Below are 11,532 nucleotides of genomic sequence, written 5' to 3' on the forward strand. Positions count from 1 at the left end.
AAGATTCTCCTTGGTTTTACATGGGGAATTCTGGTCATCAAAATTTTTTCCCAAAAGACAAACTGGAGAGCAAGGACCATAAACATACCTGCAAGTGAAACCTGAGAGGGAATGTAATTTGTGTTATCTTAAAGGAGGTTTTTGTTTTATTAAAAAAATTTAAACCAATGTTCCTAACATCCCTGGCAATTCAGTTAAGTAAAGGGATCTCTGGCAAAGCAGGACTTAATAAAAAGTGTGAAGTTTCAAACAAAAACTTGTGCGTTTGCCTTTCAGCCTTTATGAAGCCTGCAGAGGCCAGAAAGATACAAACTATTTTTCTCCTCCACCCTTGCTCTATATCACCTTTAAGCAGGGCCCCATTTATTCTGCAATGGAGGAATTTGCTGCAGAATTGTTTTCTAGCATCTCGGCTTTCATTTTAAAAATTATCTTGCCCTTATTGTTGCAGATAACCTTGGTAAGAAGGAGCCAAATGTAAACCAATGCACATTCAAAGAGCCTGAAAAACAAATCGCCAAGAGCTATGGCTTGCTCCAGTCAGTTCACTCAGGGCCTTCTGGACTCCATGGCTGCAGCACCATGGAATTTAACATTCTACTAGTGTCAAGTGAATTCAGTATATTTTGCAGGGAAATTTGTTAACTCGCTATGGTTAGGCATCCATAATTTTGTTTTCATATCCACACACAGGGGGAATTGGTTGACTTCCAGTGCCTATTCCCTTCATTGTTCTGTAGGCTTAGGTTGACTGAGCACCATAGTGTAGATCTGTCCTAAATAATGTAGCTGGGAGTTGACGTAGCTTAGGTCAACCTTTTGCGGTGTCTACATTGCACTGGGTTGACAGGAGAGTTTCTCTCCCATCAACTTACCTTATGCTTCTCATTCTGATGGAGTACTGGCGTTGACAGGAGAGTGATCGGTGGTCAATTTAGTGGGTCTTCACTAGATCTGCTAAAGCAACCCCCAGTGGATCAATTGCCAGGCATCTATCCCCCAGTAAGTGGAGACAAGCCCTTAGTAGTGGGGGAGAGTGAGACCAAGTCCAGCTTGCAACCAGTGAACAGGAAGAGCCAGAAGTTTATAAGGCCTAGCAAGCTGAGGAGATGGACTGATGAAGCAGACTACAAGCTTCCCTAGTACATTGTGCGTAGGCAGACTATTCTTAGCTGAACCAAAACAACTATCAACCCCATAGAGGTAGGCCTGCTTTCTAGATTTAAAAGATTTTAGGCTAGTCAGGTACCAAGTGAGCTCACCACATTAAAAGCCTTCATATGCTGACCCCAGTTAGCACAAGAGACCAATGCATTGCTTGGCAGTGCCAGTTTGAAACTTCCTGCAACTTCTGCTCTAAGTTCAGAGACCAAGTAAAATCTCATATTGGACCAACTTCTGTTGGTGACAGAAGCTTTCAAGGCACAGAGCTCTTCACACACCTGAAGAAGAGCTCCGAGAGACTCAAAAGCTTGTCTCTCACCAACAGAAGTTGGTCCAATATGAGATTTTACTTCACCCACCTGGTCTCTAAACTGCTAAACCTCTTCAAACATGCAGACGGCTTCTCACACAGAAAGTGTTACTGCCTACATTGAGTCATTAAGATTTGTCCCAGCCTGCATAAGATTAAATTTTAACCACTACAAGATGACCCAAGAGAAAATCCTATTTTAAAAAAGAACTATGATGCAAAAATGATTATGCCATCTTTGGCCTGGTGGTTGATTTTGGGGGCATATCAGGAACTTTTCTTCACATGTTAGTTTAGTTCAGCACAACAAGTTATTAACACAATGTGAAAAGGAGGTGGCCATAAAGAGTGAGTGGATCTCTGGTCCTGTCTTCATCTACAGCAGCCCAACGGCAGCACTGTATGAGAGAGCTTCTCCCATCCACCCAAGAGGTAGTAGCAATGTTGATGGGAGAATCTCTACACCATGGAGGGGGGGGGGGGGGAGGTCAGTTATACTGATATAGGTCTGTAGTGTAGACCTGGCCTTAGTTTGCAGTAAGACACCTGAGAGAGAGTCTCCTCTAGTCCCCATTTAAAAGGGGACCTCCATGGCAGAGTATCTAGCTATAGACCAGTCACAAGAATCTTCAGTTATTTATGACAGAAGCTGCAAGAAACTTTCCAATTCAGTCTACCTTGGAACTTAACATGGATGCCCATGCTAATAGGTGCAAAGTGCCTACCCAAATTACAAGGGACACACATGAGACAAGATGGTTGAGGTAATATATTTTATGGGGACTAGCTTCTGTTGGTGAAAGAAGCTTTTAAGCTTACATAGAGCTCTTCTTCAAGTATACAGTGTTTATTGCTATGCTTTTTAGTAGGGAAAACTTATTTCAGTCTTACTTTCCATGAAGTTAGACCCCCTGCTGGTAACTAACATTAAAACTGTAACCTGCAACAAGACACACTTGTTCAGTTAATGATTATTGAATATACCTAGAAGTAATTTTCCTGGTTTTTAAAAATACCTGTCAAATCTACACTGAAACGTAACCCACTATTGTTATAAGCAACTCTGGAGATTACTGTTATCAAATGAGAAAAAAAGTTCACTTTGTGCAGATTCAGGGTCATCTCCCATTTGTCAGCAGGTAAATTCAGAGGCGGAGACAGTATTTGACGTTATCTTGAAAAATAGTAACGTTAGTGTGATGGTAATATCCCACCAGAGGGAAGGGAGAATTTTTAAATGTTATTACACTACACTGGAAACCTCAAATCTGTTGCATTTGTTTTGTGGCTTCCAGGGGAAGAATTAGGAAAAGAATGAAGGTTAGCCTAATTTAGCCATTAGATAGTCACTTCAGAAACTAAATATGGGATGTGAAAAATTGCTTCACAGTTTAAATTTTATAGGACATCTTGCCAACTCTGAAAGTATAACCAATGATTATCTCCAATGCTGCTGGTATTTCATAAAGTAGTTATAGAAACAAAGCATCACAAAGTTATAATGCTGCTTCATAAAGTTCTGGCAAGTGCAACTGCTGTTCGTCATCCAGTCTGAAGCTAACTTCAAGTTAAGAACAGAACTGAAGGTTGGAGAGTTCAGCTAAATTGCATGGTGTACCTAAAGCCATTACTTTTAGATTATGGCTTCATCTGAATGCACTATTGTATGAGCAACAGCCATGGTAAGTGAAAACTAGTCAATAGTAATAAGTATGACAGCCTTTACTGTGATGGACAATGCAAGTATCTTGAATAGTTTACCACAAAAAAATACCCCACATTTTTGTTAGTATAACTAATGATGAAACCTGATGAAAAATGTGCTGACAGCAGTAACTGTTGCATCCTTCCTGAAAGGCCTGCTTTCTTAGACAATTTGCTGAGCTTTCATCAAGCTTTCCCTGCTCCCCTAGGGCACAAAAATGCTGAGAATGCAGTATTTCCTAGCATCACTGAACAACAGGATATAAGCCATTGTTCTTACAGTGAGAAATCCCCCTCACCCCCCCAAAAAACTGGTTTATCTACAGGACTAGGAAGCCAAACAGCCCTGGGAACTGAAAGATTTGTAATAAACTCTATAAAACAAATTATAAATTTTCCTAAGGAAAGTGTTACCCTGACTAATTATTGTAAGTGTCATATAGCCAATTCACATTGTAGATTAGACCACAACACTGAAAATACAAGAGACAGGCTTAAGGAAGCCTTGCTGGCACTTGTTTATCTTGTGCTGCTTGAGGGTTTCAGCTTTACTCCCTTATGTTACAGAAGGTTTAACTATCTGTTCTGGCATTTGCCAGAATGTAGCTTTGGAGCAATTCTTGTTTTAAGAGATAGGTGCTACACTGTTTGTTACCAGCACAGTTAGAAACTGTTTTGGAGTTGCATAAAAGCATAATGTCACATTTTTCAAACACCCCTGGGACTCTCACACTAAGTTTTAGTCATACAGAATGGACAGTCTTGTGTTGCATTTGCTGCTTCTCCACTAGCATTTGGGCAAGTCAATGGGGGGGAAGGGAGAAGGGGGCACACAATCACAGAAGTTTAGGAGTCTTAAGAGCACTCTCAGAAAACTTGCTAACAGCTGAAGCTTCCTTGTGCTAGGATATCTATGAGCTGCCTCAGCAAATCAGAAGGGACTGTTATCAAACTGCAAAACTAATTATGTATTCAGGACGCAAGTAACTTGTCCAAATTCTAAATTAATATGTTGGTAGGCTGTATAAGCTAAAGAGCTTAAATATTTAAAGTGTTATTTCCAAGATTACAACAGCATACAGACAGTTGTGAAGTAACCATTTACATGACTCAGCTCTGTCCTTGTCATTTTCAAGGCTCCCCTAAGTCCCTTCTGTAAGTTCATACAGCTACAGTACAAGCTTGAGATCCTAAATAAGATGGCAAAACAGGCAATTCAAAGTCAAGATCTAGCTCATGCTACTATAGCAATTGTTATGGCTCCACTCCTACAGCACCATATCTCCTGTTCTCACTGTTGCCTTTCATATTGGAGATGGTGTTTCAGCTGGAGCTTATCCAGCTTGTTTTAGTACATACAGAGGGTATAGGTCATTTGAAATTCACATATGCACACTGAGAACAAGTTTAGTCCTCTGCCACTATTGCTCAACTTTCCAATGTGGAGTTTCAGATGAACTGTAGGCTTCCTTCCCAGCCGCACTGCTAGACATTCACCTATTTAGAACAGGCACAGTTTTGCTACATTACTCTATTATAAGGCAGTTTACAATATTTTTGGAGACTAAGCTACACAAAGGTTTTGGCAACTTGCAAAATGTTGATTTAATTGACATTAATGGGTAACACTATTGCATTAGATCAGAAACATGCAAGCACTTAAGCTAACTGAAAACTAGAGCCTGTCTACTTATAAATCCACCTGCTAAAGTAATGAAAGCATGGGGGGGAAGGAGATCACCCCCGCCCCCCATGTTCAATAGTGGTTTAAAATGCTCTTCCCAAATAAGTCAATATTCATACTTGTCCAATGTTACTTAGAAGTAACCCACAAAGCTTTGAGTGATTATGAAAGCAAAGTATTATGGTGCTTAAAAGTGAAGAGTAAGTTCACATCTAGGGAGAGACCACCACAAGTTTTAATTATGCTTAAATTTAAAAAAACGCCACAAGCTTAGAGTTTCATTCCCAATTTTCAGTTTTGTAGCAAATAACCTGACAGCAGTAATATACAATACAGTGTCCTCATTTAACTTGTCAGTTGCATTACTTGACAATGCTATATAGTTGGACTAATTAGCTTAAAGACTCAGTTAAATAAAGATGAAAAGTAAACTTGTTAATAAACAGATACTATTTTAACCATAATTCTCTTCAGGCCAGTAGTTCTGAATGACATCTATATATATTTATTTAAATAGATCAATCACCCTCCAAAACATTTGACTGTTAATACCAGTATTAAAGGTTAAAGTGTTGAGTACTATTACCCCAGCATGTCCTTTACAGTACTAACCCAATATCTAGTAGAGGAACGTTCATTAAGAAAGGTCTAATTATTTCACTTCCCTTTGTAGACAGCATGTTAGTCAAGAACTGAAACCAATCACAATTCCTCTATGAATGGTAACAAGGGCACATGTCATTTAAGGACACTTTGATAGAGTCACAGTGTTACATGAACATGTCCCCCCACACCCTATCTATCTTCCAATTTCTGATAAATCAGTTACAAACCTCACTGGCTAATTACTTTGAGACCTACTACACTTTACTTGTTTTTATTCTGCAAATAAGATTAGGTAGAGTGTTTTGACAGTTAAATTTTAGATTAACTACTGAATGAGGTGCACAGTATATTCTGTAATCAAGTCTTAGAAATATAAAGCCTTGCTCCTGCAGCTATTTATCTTGACACTGGGAGAGGCAGCCTGTTGGTATATGTAGATGAGCATGGCTCCACTACATAATCACCAACATCAGTCAGAAGTAATACTGCAAGAAGCTTATTTAAATATTGTGTACAAATAATTTACACTTACATCATAATGCAATTTGATCCTTGGTTTTACTACTGATAAATCTCAGGATCATTTAAAGCCCAACTCCTATTTAATTGTCGCTGGTTGCTAATCCATTGGCATAGCTAGAAAACAAAATTACACTTTCAGAACATGCTTCAATGAATCGCCAGACACCACCAATGTGCAGGTGCTTGACAGTACCTAAGTATCTAGACCATTCTGTTAATTTTTTGGTCCCCCACCCTGAGAGATCAGGAGTTGAGTGTTGTCAGAAAGTTACACCTTTGTCTTCTGGTAGAAGTCCCTTGCGTGGGAAGTATTTCTGAAAACTATTTTTATCTAAAATACTCTAAAGAGCACATAAGAAATTAGGCTGTGCACTTCAAATGCTCATAAAGCCATTTATTTCGGCTCACAGGTCACAGCACTATAGACTGCAACAACAAAAAAAATCACTCCAGTAATAAAAGTAGCCACTGATGTGAACATTTGGTAATTCACAGTAAGCTGTTATTCTGACAGTCTTCTCTGGGAGGAAGTGACCCCCAATACCACAAGCCTTTAAGATGTATTAAAGCAATGCTGCTAGTACACCTACTGCCGTGGCGTTCACTAGATTACTAGTGCATATCCAGGCTAGGGAAGGGAGGCATTAATATTAGTCATTCCACATTAGGCTAGTACTAGCACCCAGATTTTCAGGAGCACTCAGTATTTTGAGGGTTGAACTTTTTGAAAGATCTGGCCCTAGAGGTCTATCAAATTGCTTGTTCAATCCTACTCACAGAAGTTCCACCAGCAAATGCAATTTTTAACATCTTATCTAAAAAAAGATTTTAATCATCTAAAATCAGTAAGATAGCTTGATGGGGAGAAAAGAGGATTTGAATAGTTTCAACAGGGCAGGAATACAGGATGTTCAATTGAAAGCCTTAGGATTTCTACTGACTTTCAGTATTACTCATTGAATCTCTTCAGATATGTATGTCATAAGGATAACCTGTATACACAGTATGTTAGTTCATTTGTAAAGAACCTACTATACATTTATATTTAGCCCACTACTGGGGGGGGGGGGCGCATTTGATAGCTGTCCATTAGAGCTCCAGGAACAGGGCTAAGAGGAGTCCTGATGCACACTGAACTCAGAATCACATGCATCTGACAAGTGGGTATTCACCCACGAAAGCTTATGCTCCAATATGTCTGTAAGGTGCCACAGGACTCCGTCGCTTTTTACAGATCCAGACTGTCATGGCTACCCTGCTGATACTTGAACTCCAAATGTTTCACTTTGTTAGTTTCTACACTTGAACATTTTCTGCATGCAAGATTTAGGCTAGTGAAACAACTATGCATTAGGAAAGCCATGAAATTAACTTAATGCTTGCCATCTGTATATCCACTCTCTCAAGGAAGAACTGTTAAGCCAATCAATTTTTGCATCCATAATGAAGACTTCAGTTTGAACTATAATATGTACTCCCAGAAAGTCAGTTATAACGCATTAATCACAATTTGAGTATAGTGCCCTCCAAGTGGCTTTTGGCTTGTAAAAGAGATTTACTCCTGTCACAATGGACTGCCACAGAAGGAATTGATGGCCTTGTCCCATCCACACCAGCTAGTCAGATATGCTAGCTGAGACAGCCATCTTAATTTTCAGAAAATGCTCATTCTCCAATGAGAATCAGAATCTCAGCGTATGAGGATACTGGCTACTGATTAAATGGTGATAAGGTTTTACCTGAAAGTTTATCATACTGATCTTTAGACATGTCTGAAGCTACTTTGCTACTTCTGAATTGGATGGTGGTTGTTCTATCCAGATCCATGGTGCCAGCCACCATAAAGGCAAGCATGCTATACATTTTAAAGCTTTACAAGTGCATTTTGCTAGTCTATTACCAGAGCCATATTACCAAAGGTTGTTGCCAGGTACATGATTTCCCACTGTATCCTAATCAGAAAGATTTCTCCCTCCTCCCCTAATATTTAGATCAACTGGCTTTTGAATATAACATTTTGGATTTTATCAAGTTGATTTTTCAAATGAATAAAAATATTTTAGTATGTGATATGATGCTTAGAGACTGTACCCCACCAAAACTGTTTGAAGGTCATACCTGGGAATGTGTGGAGCAACTTTACTTAATTCAAGAAGTTTTGTTTCTAGAGTTTGAAAACAGTATTTGCAAACAATTCAACACTAAAAGAAAAGTTAACAGGTTTCAGGAGTTCCCTCTGATTTTTTGGCTCCTATCACAAAGGATATCGGTCAAGTGTAGAATAAGAAACCCCCCAATATAAGCACAATACAGGGCAACTCAACTAAGTTTTGGGGAAATTTTTAGACTGATCAATAATGTTTGAAGTTCAGGAATGAGAAAGTTAAACAGCTACAGGAAACCATTTAGTAGTATCTCAAAGATGATACACAAGACTTCTTGTGTACCCAGATACTATGGCTAGCTATTCAACTGAATGCACAAGTGCAGTTTGCAAGTATAATTGTAGAAGCTATATATTTAAGGATAGGGATCAATTTTTGGACTGAACAGTTCAGCTCTAGAGTAGCATACTGGCACGAAACCCAGTTAAGAGTTCTTAACATGAGCAGGTAGGTTTCATTTGTCACTATAGTGGGATGGTGGGTCACACGCAGAGTTTGCATCTTAAATAATATATTAGAGATCCATTTTCTACAATAGCTTAATACAGGCTGATCTACCTGGCACATGAGAAGTTATTCCAACTTGTTCCCCCCCCCCCCGCCACAGTCCTTCCTACATATTGAGTTTGAACCAATCCAGTCATTTATAATGACATTTCTGCCTTTAATTAGAAAGGCAATTCCATTGGTCAAAGAGTATTTTAAAATAATTCTAGTGTAAAATTGAGATGCACACTCAATGATTAAGTGCTAACTTGACTTAGTCGATGAGTTTGCACAGGGCTTAAGTTATTTTTCCATAGATTTAAAAAAAAAGTCAGACAAAGTAGTTCTCAGCTGGTTGACTTGGAATTTGAGTGCACTTTGTCTACCCAGTTGGTTTCCCCATTTGTTTTTCTTGCTGTGTAAGAGATCACTTTCAGATAGTGAAAGTGACTGTAAAACCTCAGATTAGAGGGACCTGGGGACAATTCTTGAACTGATAGGGCTTCAGTTGCCAGTGTTCCTTTGAAAAAGTAACTAGAAATGAAACAAATGTAGTCATTCTAGGTTTGACTGAGTCAGTTGCTTCAAAAGAAATAGTATGGATCTCTCCATATCCCCAACTTGGATGTGCAGACTTAGATGTTTCCTTCCATTTAAGGAATAGCCAAATTATGAGGAAGACACCCCCCACACACACACCCCAAATTTGACAAGGCTTCAGAAAGCTAGTAGTGCCAGCTCAGTCATTACAGAGAGCCAAACCCACCATACAAGGCAAATCTGAGAAATATTTTGTTGAACAGTATAATTTTGTGCAGTCTCCTTCACAAGTTTTGGCATGAAGGCAAATCACTGCATGACAAAGGTGGGGGTGCAGTCAGCCTTCCATTACAACAGGATTCCCCTAGACCCCTCCCTACATTTGTTACTCCAAAACATGTTGTGTTGAAATTGTTAGATCTTAGTGTTTCAGTACCAGGGCATATGCTAAACTTCAGTTCATTAGCACATTATGTAGTGTATCTATAGCACATAGCCATAATATTCTTCAGAGATTATTCTGTTCTTTAAGAGACCCTTTTAACCTAGAGGTTATTTTAATACACTCAAATTACTGCTCATCAGACAGAAATCTACATGTAAAGTTACTTTTATCAGAGACCATTTGACACTATACTAACAGGGAGGACAAAATGTAGCTTATGCATTTATTGCCCTATGCTGCCACAGCTATATACTGCTGTAATTTCCATGGTATTACTAATTGCATGGTTCTTCCTGGCACAACATTAGAAGCTAGTTCTCTACAAGGAAATGAGATTAATGCAGTACTGCTATGAGCGAGATTACACTTTACAGAACCATTATCACCACCACTACAGAAAGATAACATTCCCATCCATGTTTCACATCTAAATAGACAACAACAAAGTTTATTTGTATTATGTCATCCATTTTGTAAAGCTCCTGCAAAACAAAGTTTAGCAGTTTCACTTGGTTTTAACCCAGAGAGAGACTTGCTCCTAATATGGAAAGAGGAACTAAGGCACAGAGGGATCTTCTCAGTTTACCCCTCCTACAACACTGCACCGCCCAGCAGGTGCTACTGTAGGCCTAGGCCCAGACCCAGCCTCACCCACAAAACAGGCTGAAGTACACTACTTCACACAGAGAAAAGGAGACACTAGAACAGAATCACAGTAAGGAGAAAACCAACTGCTCTGTTTCCATGAGATCTTTAAGCACATGCTGGACCTTGGACTTTAATCAGGCACATATATTTTTATATCACTAAAACATGTACCACCTTTAAGAAAATAAAAGGCAATAAGGGCCTGAGAGAGATTTGGCCACGGGCAGCTAACAGACTGTTCAGAGGAAGGGACAAACTCAAGGGAAGATTCAGCATCCCGGGGTGCCAATAAAGCCATTCCCCGGGCCAGGGGGGAGTCCAGGCAGCTATGTGGTAGGGAGGCACCCCCACCACTCTCACGCTGCAAGGAAAGGTGCCCACTGGAGCCCCGGGGTTGCTGGGGCAGAAGGAGGGTGGACTGAGGCCGGCTCTGCCGCTCAGGGGCTGCCCTCCCACGCTCCTCCCGCGGCAGGTGCGGATGGAAGCGGAGGGAGCGCTGGAGCCAGCGGGCGGGAGCCAGAGCGCCGCAGCGCATCCCTCCCCTGACAGGAGCGGAGCGGAAGACCGAGCCCTACAGACCGGGCAGCTCCCGGCGCCCCTCCCCCCCGGTGAGAGCTGAGCCATGGGGGTGCCCGTCACCCCCACAGGCGGGCTCCCCTCAGCGCCCCCCTTACCTGGAGATGCTCCTGGAACCGGATGGGCAGGATTTGGGCCATGGCGGCAGCGGCGGCGGGTGGGGGCTCCAGCCCGAGACCGGACCGGGGAGTCTCCTCAGGGGCTCCGGGGGTGAAGGGAGGCCGGGGCGCAGAACCGCAATGGCGGAACGGGCTAGGAAGGGAGCGAGCGAGCCGCTCGATCCGGAAACAGCCCTGCTGGCGGAGCGATACACGCACTGAAAGAGCAGCTGCCTGCTCACCTGCCGGGACCCCGCATTAACAGCGCCGGACAGGCGGAAGAATTCAGAGACCGGCGGTGAAGGGGTTGCGGGGTATCCAATGGGAACGGCGGAGGGATCCTCCTACCGGAAGGGACTATTTTAGGACTCATCACTCTTCCCTCCCCCGGCCTTTTTTTTTCTGCCACATCATGCGACTGGGGTGCGGCTGCGTCATTTCCGTTCCGCGCTCCAAGGCGGGCTCCGTGGTCACGTGATGGGGGGGAGCCACTGGGCAAGGTGACCATCCCGCTGGGGTGGAACCGTCACCGCTGCGCCCTCAGTGACCGTGCCGCCGCCACGCACCGCCCTTCCCCCACGAGC

At 41.7% G+C, this 11,532-nt stretch overlaps 1 protein-coding gene across 2 annotated transcripts in view; it reads right to left on the bottom strand.

Annotated features, from left to right (window-relative positions):
• Positions 1-11,230, bottom strand: part of CLTC (clathrin heavy chain) — a 53,300-nt gene extending 42,070 nt beyond the window's left edge. The window contains exon 1 of one of the 2 annotated variants that reach the window (XM_039507380.1): positions 10,949-11,229. In XM_039507380.1, coding sequence (XP_039363314.1) covers positions 10,949-10,990 — 42 coding nt within the window. In that variant the 5' untranslated portion in view covers positions 10,991-11,229. Of the gene's footprint in view, positions 1-10,948 lie in introns of both variants that reach the window. The other variant, XM_039507381.1, reaches the window with a different exon arrangement.
• Positions 11,231-11,532: the final 302 nt, after the last annotated feature.

This window comes from Mauremys reevesii, linkage group 20 (assembly GCF_016161935.1).
Source record: "Mauremys reevesii isolate NIE-2019 linkage group 20, ASM1616193v1, whole genome shotgun sequence".
NCBI lineage: Eukaryota > Metazoa > Chordata > Testudines > Geoemydidae > Mauremys > Mauremys reevesii.